General features: G+C 35.2%; 3 protein-coding genes across 4 annotated transcripts; all 3 read right to left on the bottom strand.

The window, feature by feature from the left end:
- Positions 1 to 78: 78 nt before the first annotated feature.
- Positions 79 to 770, bottom strand: LOC124441710 (optic atrophy 3 protein homolog). The gene is made up of 2 exons (XM_046992178.1): positions 632 to 770; positions 79 to 392 (listed from the first exon to the last, which is right to left on the bottom strand). Exons 1-2 carry the CDS (start codon positions 768 to 770, stop codon positions 79 to 81), a joined length of 453 nt encoding a protein of 150 aa, XP_046848134.1.
- Positions 309 to 9192, bottom strand: LOC124440924 (prolyl endopeptidase-like). Of its 2 annotated transcripts, XM_046991348.1 has the most exons (23): positions 8883 to 9192; positions 8735 to 8766; positions 8553 to 8664; positions 8226 to 8307; positions 8020 to 8114; positions 7620 to 7731; positions 7002 to 7134; positions 6855 to 6930; positions 6165 to 6305; positions 5429 to 5494; positions 5087 to 5206; positions 4812 to 4853; positions 4607 to 4696; positions 4009 to 4089; positions 3853 to 3937; positions 3531 to 3621; positions 3047 to 3116; positions 2581 to 2727; positions 2394 to 2479; positions 2228 to 2291; positions 1665 to 1850; positions 1119 to 1185; positions 309 to 392 (listed from the first exon to the last, which is right to left on the bottom strand). In XM_046991348.1, the coding sequence occupies exons 1-22, from the start codon at positions 9093 to 9095 to the stop codon at positions 1138 to 1140; spliced, it is 2172 nt and encodes a 723-aa protein (XP_046847304.1). In that variant the 5' UTR covers positions 9096 to 9192; the 3' UTR covers positions 309 to 392; positions 1119 to 1137. The 2 variants fall into 2 exon arrangements, 1 of the variants encoding a protein (XP_046847304.1); XR_006946818.1 differs by lacking the exons at positions 309 to 392; positions 1119 to 1185; positions 1665 to 1850 and having other exon boundaries at positions 2394 to 2466.
- A 750-nt stretch (positions 9193 to 9942) lies between these two features.
- On the bottom strand, positions 9943 to 12000 carry LOC124441905 (microtubule-associated protein 10-like). Its single transcript, XM_046992382.1, has one exon. The coding sequence runs from the start codon at positions 11978 to 11980 to the stop codon at positions 10478 to 10480; it is 1503 nt and encodes a 500-aa protein (XP_046848338.1). The 5' UTR covers positions 11981 to 12000; the 3' UTR covers positions 9943 to 10477.
- Positions 12001 to 12179: the final 179 nt, after the last annotated feature.

The raw sequence follows: 12179 nt of genomic DNA on the forward strand, positions 1-12179 counted from the left end.
GTTATATGTTTCATTAATCTGTATATGGGCACTGGAAGTCAAATGCAGAGACTTGAGTGAATAGGAATACCATTCCAATTATTCTTTGCTATCCTTACTTGCTTTGTCTTCAAACTTTGCTGAAAAAGCATCCATCCTCAATTCCAAATCCTCTACCTGTTTTTTCAATGCAATTTTTTCATCTAAACTTGCCTTCTCTTTACGAGCTTCTTTCAGTTTACCTCGTCGAAACTCAATACATATGAGAGTCATACATATGCCAAGGACCAAGCCCTCGGCAAGGGCTTCAGCACCCAGCTCAACAGCACTGCGTTCATTCAATGGTTTAATCTCTGGTACTCCTTTATGGCCAAGAAACCGCATCTTTACACTCATTTCCATCCAATGATAAGCTAGAAAGCACGTCAAATGTTTCAAACACCATACAGGGGCATATTTCATGGTGGGATGACAGAATGTCATTTAAAAACATTGTCATTTTAACATCTCTTTGACATGAGAGAAGTATTTTATACAAACAGCACGTTCTTAAGTAATTAGTAATACATGTCAGCATTTGACTTAGCTATACGTGGAGTTGCACACATTTCAATGAAATACTTTAAGCGCAAACATATCATGCACCACTTACTTTGGGCGGGTAGCACGCAAACATATTTCCTGAATACAGCGCTCTTTCTCGCCAAAGATTTAATTCCTTTGGCGACTGGCTTTGCAGTTTGTCGCATTACCAAAGTCAACAATTTCGCCAAAGGAAATGGGGCCACCATATTGGTGTCGGCAATAAATAGTCAAATTAATTGATACAAATCGGAGTAATTAACAAGAAATTATGTGATTCTTTAAACCATGATTACATGAAGCGACTGAAGATCGATATTATCTTGCATCTTACATGTTCACACATTAAAATGATAATATGTGAAAAGAAGAACAGCAACCGAATTTTTTCAGTTTAACAAGAAACGGAATCAGTTAATGATCCGTGAAATGTTATGCTGCTGATTATTGTGGCCAGGCATTGGCCAGGAGGCAATTTGGAAATGCAAATAACTACAGTTCCCCGGAAATATATTCTTTCATAAAACGACACGGGGGATGAGTGAAATCGAACTAACCTTCCATATAAAATGGCCTTCATTTTAGTCCAAAAGCTTTATACAGAAAAGCATAGATAAAAGAGGTCTGAAACAGAAAAGAATTTAGACACATGAAGACAAACTTGAATGAAAGAAATGAAGAAAAAAGAATTGTTTATCAAACACTATTTTAGCCTATTTCTTTGTGGACGAGAAGATGGATGATTCATTGTCACATGGAATCGCCTTTCTACTTTGTTTTTATATGTAATAGACCATTCTGAGGTAAAAAATGCTTAGAGTTTATGTTTTATTCGATCGAAGTACGCCAAAATGGTCTGAAAGGTGGAATCAGTTGTGAAATTTAATGAGTCGATTAGACTTCTTTACTCTCTTTGTATCTGACAGACAGCTAACCACACCTGACGTTACGTGTCTCATTCATAATATCCACATGTATCATTTGAAATTTTTCAAGTACTAGTAGGAGCGGAGTTTTGAAACTAATAAATTGGTACATATTCAATCAATTTTGTTTATATTGGAGGATGATACGGTTTAGGAAAAGCCAAACTTACGCTATACCTGTTCAAATGACCCGCTACCAAAATGTCCACCATCGAAATCGGTTTTCAGTAGAATCCATTTTCCAGAATACGATATTTCCGATAATTCGTTCACATTACGAAGTTTAGAAACATACTTTAGAGACATCCAAAATGGTACTCTAACGTCATTCACAGATGACACAAAAAGCATGCTGGGATACTCCTAGGACGAAAAATATCGGACATGCAAGTGCTACGTACTTTATATTCACTAACCAGGAGTTCAATTTTAGTGCATAGCATATCATTAGCTAGCTCGTTCCCCAAACCTATATAGAAAGCTCATGAAAAAGACGTTGCACCATTCAATCAAAGATATTCTGATCAGCTAGCTGACGCAGGTGTGCTACTAACTTGTTCTGGACGCGTAACCGAAGCGAGTGCCCAGTGTGCTTTAGGCTAAACAGCTACAATAAAAGACTTATCTTTTGGCCAATAAACCGACTTGGACGTTTTATATAAATCACTAATTTTACATAGTTCACCATTAATGGTTTTGAAAAGACAGTGACAATAACACGTAGCTAGAATATGACATACCTGTTTTGTTATATTCGTGAATGGACACAAAGACATCAAATTATCAAAGTCTTCAGCATTAGTCCTGTGATCATAATACAATTTAAAAAAAAGGTGTTCTATAGAATTACTTCATAATAACTAATTTAAACAAGGTAAAATAGAACTTTGCCATTAGATTCCATACCTAGGACAGCCAAATTCTTCGTACTCTTGCGCAGTTAAGGGTAAATCTTCGTCCAACATAGCAGTCATCATATCTACAAATGGAACCTATAGAAATTTTAGTTCAACCAAATACGGTTTTACATAATTCTGTCTGTCAGTCAGGCAATATTCCATCTCTGCAGAAATGATACCAAAATATTGGCTACCTTTAAAACTGCTGCTCTGACAAGAGATGGCGATTTGTTGCACATCATTGCAACAGGAAATCCACCAGCACTGCTTCCAAAAATAGCCGTTAATGAAGGCGAAGAGTAGCCTTCATTATGGATCGCTTCTATACACGATACGAAATCCTTTAAAAAATAAAGAGTAAGTGTGATTGGTCCAGTGAGAAGCCCCATAATTGTCCAAAGCTTTGTTTTGGATCATTCATTACATGGTAATCTTCTCTTCCAGTAAAATCACTCTCTGGGATTGGCTTAGAAATATGTCTAGCAGTAAAATGTGCTTTACGGAACACATGCAGTCTCGGTGTGAATAAAAAGACGTCGGTAAGATATTTATCTGTCATCACCTTGTATTCAATCAATACGAAGTTATGGATCATAAGCACACGGGTCATAGCAACACACAGCAACCATAAACATGATAACCTAAGTATTACATAAATACCTCACATGTTTTGATCTTATTTTTATGTCGACCCTGGTGGTACCAATGTCGACCCTTTTCTCCACCGCCTCTAATAAAAATATAAAAGCATGACTACCTCTCAACAGTAGTATTAAAGAAAAAATGCTGCAGCTCAACTCATAGACTGTCTCCTGCACTGTTTCATCTTCTCCACTGTTTCTCCACACTCTTTTTACCCTCTTCTCCACACTCTTTTCTACACTCTTCTCTACACTCTTCTCCACACTCTTTTCTACACTCTTTTCTCTTCCACCTTCCTTCCTTCTTCCCTCTTTCCTCCATCTTTTCACTCTTCTTCCCCTCTTCCTCCTGACTCCTCTTTCTCCTCTTCCTCCACTCCTCTTTCTGCACTCTTCTCCACTCATATCGCGTTGTCTTGTTTTTTCCAAACCTGTGAGTCCGGCAACGACACAACGATAATTTATAATGCATAAGTGTTAACCATCCATAGCATAGGCGCTACCTTACATGACAATACGCCAAAACCCATCCTTCTTGCAGCAAATGAAATTTCTTTGCTTGAAACTCCACGTTCACATTAATGCCATACGATCCTAAAAAACATGAGTTAAAATTCCAGTTTTAGTTTTAGTAAGTAAATAGTTATTCTATCAGTATCAGTCATCTTTTAACAATGTTTACTCTCTTTCTGAGCAAACGTTTTGCCACAATCACGCATCAATAACATGAAAAACAGTTTCCAAACACTTACAAAAATGGTTGATAGCACAGGTAAATGAAGTTTTACTATCTATGTACCTTTCATGAGAAAACAGTTTTCTTACCGTAAACAAAAGCTAACAAAGGATGCGCTTTATTCAAAGGTAAATCTTTTTGGTGAAACAACGTCACAGGTACTTTCGTTCCATCCTATATAAAAACACAACGAAATGGTTTTTGTATTTCTATTCAAACCCTACGGCTTCAAAGGAAATGATCACCTGACTGACAGCCGTAACTGTTGTTCGACAATACCGTGATTCAATACCATTGACATTTTTTGAGTTTTCGGTAGGAATGTTCTACAAGAGAATGAGTATCATGAAGTCATGACATGACATTATACTAAACACTCAACAAAATGCTTCTGTGTTTAGATAAAGGCTTCAAAACACTTAGTAAATCATCTGGTTATTCCTTTCATTCCAAAGAAGCGTGCCAAGCTAAAAAATGTCGTTTTGTTTCTTGTTTCTTTCAAATTTTTGACAATATCGTGGCATTATTACATGTTTGTAAATGTAGATCGTCTAGGTTGGTATAGTCCTGAGAAGGAGTATAAATGTGACTACAGAGTAAAAAATGAGTCATTTTTGAATCTGAAGATGACTACCGCTAAGGTTGTCGAAACGTCAGTCAACAACAACAAAAACAGTCCTTCTCAGGACAATACCAACCTGGACGATCTACATTTACAAACATGTAACGACACTCCCGGGTTCAAACCATTTACTTTATCGTGGCATTATAATAATCATGTAAAAAATTTAAAGGAGTCAAGGAGTATCTTATTTCTGTATTATTACTTTAATTTCATCGTACCATTTCTCTTGAACGCATGTTCAACTGCATCAATTTTGGCGGATCCACAGGAGATGATGTAATGAACTCAATAACATCGGATTTGAAGTCCTTCAATTACAAAAAGGAAAAAAGACAACATAGCTTTCATAACCTGCAAAACCTTTTTTGCAATGGTCAACTGAGAAGTGAGAGTGAATAGTAAAATTCGACGAGTAAAACTCACCATATTACAACCAGGAGTGAGTACGCTAATTGTGTCATCAAACTAAAAGAAAGGTTGGAGAAAAAATAAAAAACTTCAAGAATGGGAAATAAGGCAATGCTGGATATCAAAATGATTTACAGTTTATGCCAGCCAAAAACACACTGACGACAATGAAAAATCAACCCGTCAATTCTCAAGTTGAACGTCGATAGTGACTTGTGCCGATTCATTGTTCAATGAACACGTAAATGTTCAATTTATAAGTCAATAAACACGACAGCAGAGCAAAGTACCTCAATCGTGTAATGATCTTTGGTGTTGCGTAATGGAATAATTCTTAATTTCGGTTTCAAATCTTCTTTTTCGTAAATAGCAAGATACTCCGAAAATATATCAATATCATCGAGAACAACCTTGAAAGCAAATGCAATTTGTTTCATACGAATATAGAAAATCAGTCAATAATCGTTGTCAATTTTATATTATTTCATGACATAATGTTACAACGCCGTTTGAAAGTTTAACTGTTCAACACTATCCATCCAATTACAACGGACTTTGATTTTCACTTTGCAATAACTTTCGATAAAATATGATTTTTACAAGGAAAAGAAATACACCATTGACTGAAATACCCGATTCGAGCCATTTAAAAATGTTGTCCATTTGCCAAAAAGATCCTTCTCCGTCGCTGAAAAGACCTACAAGAGAAATATCTTTTACAGCTTTTATATATGAAAGCAATGTTCAATTGACGCTTAGCTAACTGATTTCTGTTATCTTAGCCGGCATAAGTAGAACTATTAACACGCATAATCCTTTAACCATGTACAACTAGCATGCTTGTTTCAGAAACCAAACCTCAAAACTTCAGATTCCCAACTGTCATGTGTACAAAGCAACAGCGTAGGTATCTTCTACACAGAACTACACGCATTGTCCACGCCCCGTTCATATGCATACGCACTAAATAGACGCTACCATGCACGTAAATGTTCCACTACCATGCACGTAAATGTTCCACTACCATGTACGTAAATGTTCCACTACCATGTACGTAAATGTTCCACTACCATGTACGTAAATGTTCCACTACCATGCGTAAATGTTCCACTACCATGTACGTAAATGTTCCACTACCATGTACGTAAATGTTCCACTACCATGTACGTAAATGTTCCACTACCATGTACGTAAATGTTCCACTACCATGTACGTAAATGTTCCACTACCATGTACGTAAATGTTCCACTACCATGTACGTAAATGTTCCACTACCATGTACGTAAATGTTCCACTACCATGTACGTAAATGTTCCACTACCATGTACGTAAATGTTCCACTACCATGTACGTAAATGTTCCACTTACTCGATAATTTCCACCGTCTGGATGATTTGTAAGGATGTAAAATAGACCATTACAATGCTCGATAAAATACTCAATACCAGGCTGTTTTGAACACACAAGTTTAGCAGTAGCGTGCACATCTTTTGGATCTAACAAATGTACCTTTCAAAAAAAAAAGAAAAGAATATCATATAAGCAGAAAAGACCAAATAGTTTCATTTTTAATGTTTAACAGACAGACGGATGGATGACCTTAAATTCGGAATAAATCCAGGAACGTTTTCGTGAAAGTGCAGGAGCAGTAAATGAAAAAATTTTGGTGGCTACTTATAGCAGTACCATGTCAAACTTTTTTCTTTAATTCTGTTGCCTTTTTATTATGCATAAGGGGGAGATTTTTGATAGTGTGATCAATTAAACGCTAATCACAATGCCTAAATTTTTGGTATGTTAGTATTTTGTTGGGAAATTGACACCTCTCTTGCACTCCAGCTAGCAAACGATAGGAGGGATGCACACACCCTCACCTACATCCATCCCTGTTTTTCGACACACCATTTAATTCCTTAGCAATTATACTTCATAATGATACATCCATATCGTCCAATACGTCGTCAATTTTTGATGCTTTGTATCTCACATTGTTCTTCCATATGGCAACCAAAACTTAAACTCAATGAGTTATCGTAAAAGTTCCCAAAATAAAAATACCTCTGACGTGGTCTTCGAAGTTGAATTGATGGTCACATAACGACCGTCTTTTGTTGAACTCACATCGACAAAGAACCTAAAGAGTACAACAAGTTACAACCAGAAAGAAAACTGACGCATAAAAGTACAAGACAAACCATACACAACCTGGGGTCAGTTTCTGTGAAAACTAACTCGTCAGAAGATAAGTCTGTACCAATTCTATGCCTCCATACTTTATCAGCTCGATGTAGATTATCAAATGTGGAATAGTATAGAATATCATCCATTGACGACCATTCTAAAAATGTTCAAAATGTTCTTGAAAATGAAATTATGTCTTTGCTGTATGATAAAAAAATGAAAATAAATATGATAAAAATATGATAAAAATTACTTTGAAAAACTGCTACTACACATAAAATGGTCAATTTTCGTTTATTTTAACTGTTTTCATTACAACAGACGAAATTGCTTGAGAAAATTCATGATTTCGTCATACAATAATAAGATGCATGTAGTTTTAGTTAAAATGATTTAGAAAAATTATAGGAAATAAAGTTATAATTATGATCTTGACAAAGGTACCTAACATTGAAAAAGATATTTCTACCACACATTCATGATGCCAATTACACACAACCAAAAGAGACTAAAATAAATATCTTTGAAATTCTGGCCCATTTTCTCATAATTTTTATCTCTAAAATGTGTACTGCCAGTACTCAAAGACTTCCAAAAAAGCATCAAGCGTGAGAAGCAGGAGAAATATATGTTTAGTATTACCTAAGCTAACACTTGATAGCTGTTCCAAAATTGTACCAGGTTTTTTTACAGTGTCCACAAGAATCCCACAATATGTGTCACATCCTGATATATCCACAATAAACCCAACATACTAAAAACACATGACCATTAGACAATAAAGCCAAGACTATAACGTCAGGAGAAATATAAACATAAAGCATCTTGATTATAGTCAGTAAAACTTGCACAAATTTCATGGAAATAATGCATATTTCCGGTGGAAGCAATAATTTCAAGTATTTAATCTGAATTTTGGACCTGTTCAAACAATGTCGCTCCTACGTCTGACATTTGCAAAATACAAACTCTGACCGAGGTGGCTACACCTCCTGTTGTAAATATAAATCTATAGTTTTAAATATGATAAAAATCATGTTACCCTTTGAGATGGTGAAATTTTCATGACCTTCACACCAAAGTGATCCCAAAGCCTAGCGACGTTTGCCTCATCAAGCAATAATTCTTCACTGGTACCTAATAGTCAAGAATGATAAAAAAGACACAAATTCTGTAATATTCTACAACTACTACAAATTCTGCAATTACTGAAGTAGAAATAAATATAAAAGGAGATATGCTACCAACCATTTAAATGTCTTCTATAATGCACTAAGAAATCTGTATTGGTTTCTGACTGTTTGGTGTAATATAGGTAATTTCCGTATCTCTAAAACAAAATAAAATGCATTTTAAAATATTTTGAAATGCAGGCATATGCAGCAAGCTTTGTTATTTATTTGACCATTGCAGGATTGGCCATTGCAGATAGCCTTATGAAACAGGAAAGCTATGGGTATGAATAATGAAGGCCAAAACTATTTGCACATTTTTTAGTTTTATATACTCAAGTTGTACATGGTGAAGAGGGATCTTCACTTCAATATTGAATACTAAAATAAACAAGTCTATTACCACAAGATGGTCTTCATTAAATTGACTCTCATATTTCTTGAAAATTTTCTCCATTTTTCTCGCAAAATCAGATTGAAATTGCTGAGTGTCCTTCATGAAGTTCTCTGCAAAACTTAATCACATCTATTGATGAAAACTAAAGGGTTTGATAAACCATTCTATACACATAGTTATAAACATACCGGTTTTCTATTCCCATCAACCTCTTTGCTTCCTAAAATAAAAAGAGCTGCAAATGTGAAAAACAGAACGATTTTTGATAACGAAAGTTCAGTTCCAAGTTTCATCAATTTACATGTTAAAGATCAAATTTTTTTTGCGTTGGCTTACGGATAATTTAAGATATCTTAGCCATGAGTATTCGTCCTTTATTAAATGACCGTGAATGGAAATCTCGCGAGATTTTCGAGGCAAAATAACAGGATATGTATGTTTGTTCTGGTAAGCTCTCCCAAAGAATCTTGAACAAAAATAGTAACATGACAATGTTTGTTTAAATGTCCGCGAATACATACGACGTAAGACATTAATGAAAGAACACATCGTAAAATTAAAATATTTTGAATATGATAAAATACTCTACACGCCAATTCTCTTATCGAAATGAATTACATAAAAATTATAATAACATTTTAAATATGACCGCCATATTGATCATCGAAAATATCATAATCTAACGATTCCTGATTGATTTACTTAATCCTAAATCAAGAATTGCAAAGCTGATTTGATGAGCTCACGGATATTTTGGTTAAACGAATAACTGATTATTTACACACGTAAAAAAATATTTCAGGTAAACGTTCTTATGAACGTGTGTGTGAACATGAAATTTGAATCATTTGAGAGTTCTATGTACGATGTGAGATCGATTGATATACTTGGCCTGCTCACCCTTGCATCTGACCATCATTTTAATAAGATGACGATAATATGGATATCGATGAAAAGATAGATTTTTTCGAATGAGTTTTTTCGTTAAAAAATATTTTTGATATGAAAACTATTACGTGAGATTACAATTAAAACAGTGAATAAAAATGCATCAATGAAAAATGGAGATGAATGACTAGAGTTTTTTAAAAACGATCAAGTTGTTGTCAAGTTGTTGCTTAAGCCTAAACATGAAGATTACCAAACTATGTTAAGCAATGACTATCGTTTTAGGAAATGCAGCATTGTAACATTTGATGCAACTCAACAAATGGTTGAACAGTAGTATTGAAACTGCAATGCAGTTCATATACCTTGGGTTCAGACAGACTAGCTATCCTAAGTTTGCCTAACACGAGACCTATTTCGTAAAAACAAGCAATAGAGTAATCAGCTTAGCAAAATTCCACTAACTTGTATCTATTAGCGTAATGAATTCTATTCATATTGCCATATTATGTTTATTTAAGCAAATTCTATTAAAACGAAAGAAATTGAAATTTTTGACAATACGTCAACACATTCGGTTTACGTGATGGAGATTGTTTGATTGCAAAAATTCTAGCACTTAATTCAAATATTTTCACGATTTTTGCTTCAAGCAACGGAGCGATAAACCTTAAACATTATTGGAACTTTCGCAATGAAGTACATAAACTTTTCAAGGCAATATCTAGAATTGTTGTTAAAAAATTCAAACCAATCTTTCCTGTATGTCTTGTCCTTCCGTAACTAATTTTGGATGTTGTAGATAAATTTTGAAGACCTTGCTGACGACCCAAATGTTGTTGGTGTATATGGTTGAAGAAACAAAACTCCGTTTGAAATGAATGAACGGCCTTCTTTCACTCCTGTTAATAATTCTCACAAAGAGGAAGTACTTTTTTCGTAACATTACTTGTGTAACTTTTTATATCCTCAAAATGAGCAACATTTGAAGAAAAATTATTTTTACGCTGTCTTGCTTCTACGTCAACTATTAAACGCCTTGTTTACTCATTCTGGCTTTGTTCTCGTAATTGGAGGTCTTCTGTCAAATCGCCACGAGCTATCCTTTTGTTTCTTGCCTGTCGTAGTCGATGTGTTTTAGTTGTTCCATATCTTAATGGCGTTTGTTTGTACATTAATGGCATCCGTCTTGAGATCAACACTCCTTTAGGCCTACTTTCACGAGATTTGCTTTTTACTGAAGTTCTTTGAGGAATAAATTTGGTCATTTTATTGCTGTCAGTAGTCTTTTGTTGTTCTGTTTTCTTTGTTACTGTATGAACAACTTTTGTGTCGGAAATTGTTGACTTGTTTCTACTTTGGGCACACACCACATTTCCATTATTTGGTGGAGATGAAAAGTTTTCCACACATCTATCCCTAATCAGTGAGAGTTCTTTAAGCAGTGCTTCAATCAAAGGTAGAGCTAATTGGTTGCTGTAGCTAGATGGCTTTGGTTGGACCCACTGACTTGAACCTTTTCCACTTGGTTGATTTAATGATGTTGGTTCACAATATTGTGGTTCTATTAAACACATATCAACATTGTCAATCTGACCTCCTAATAACTCATTTCCAGTTTCCTCTAATGCTTTGCCACTAGTCTGCATGGAATGGCGAACCCTGTCATTGGTTGATGTGAATTCCCTATTTGACATAGGAAATGTTGACTTACTGTTATAGTATAATGGCGGGGGTCTCACAATATTGTTGTGTTGTGTGATACTAATCCTTTCTTCAGGAATCAAAACAGTTTGTAAAGATGATGATAAAGTGTTTAAGTCTGTTTGCTTTTCTACTAGATTCCTAACGCTTGTTTGAGTTTGAGCATTAGCTTTTACAATAGAGTTACACTTGCAGGCTTCGTATGCATCCTTTTTTATGATAGAAGTAGAAGTTTTGCTTTCCAGTGAATGCGTTTTTATGTCACCAACAGCCGTCTGTAAAACCGCAGGAACTTTTTCATCGTCTTCAGTACCTTTATCATAGTCATCAGTTTGATTTGCTCTTGCAATGCTGATATCAACATGTTCTCCTAAGCTTGAGCCAAAGCTAAATAACCTTAACCTTAGTTTTATCATAGCAACAACAGAACCCATCAAGTTAAACATTTCGAATGTACTTTGATCGCCAGAAACAGCAGGGAAATCCAAGCCATTATCTTGTATGCTTCTGAAAACCTTCTCGTAGCATTTTACCAAAGATATTAAAGTGCTGGCCAAAAGGAGCATTTTTTCAGAAGTGCTGTCTAGCAACATGATATACAAAGGAGAGCTTTGAAGTCTTTGCTGTAAGTTGTCTCCGTTCATTTTGAATAAGCACGACTTTCCCGACCAAATTTTCTTTATTCCATGGCAGCATTTTGGTTCATTTTCAGCTGGAGAAATTGAAATCATTTGAAAATCGAGAAGTCGAAAGGCTATGACTGGTTTCCTGCACTTCACAAGAATTAACTCAACATTTTCTACAAATATTTCTAATGAAAACAAGCTTTCCTCTGCAGCCATGTTGAATTCTGATTTCTGACCGATGTTTAACTGGAGTAATAAAATGGCAAATAGCCCTTGCATGATCCAATTGATGCTCTCCTTGAACTTTGAAGCGTGAGTTTCCAACAGAGGCCTCCTTTAAGTAAACTTCCAGTCTCTAATAGCCTCCGCTTCCACATTACTATTCCATCATTATCACAATAGTTTCTAGTTTGGG

The sequence above is a fragment of the Xenia sp. Carnegie-2017 genome, unplaced genomic scaffold (assembly GCF_021976095.1).
Source record: "Xenia sp. Carnegie-2017 unplaced genomic scaffold, XeniaSp_v1 HiC_scaffold_20, whole genome shotgun sequence".
NCBI classification, from domain to species: Eukaryota; Metazoa; Cnidaria; class Anthozoa; order Malacalcyonacea; family Xeniidae; genus Xenia; species Xenia sp. Carnegie-2017.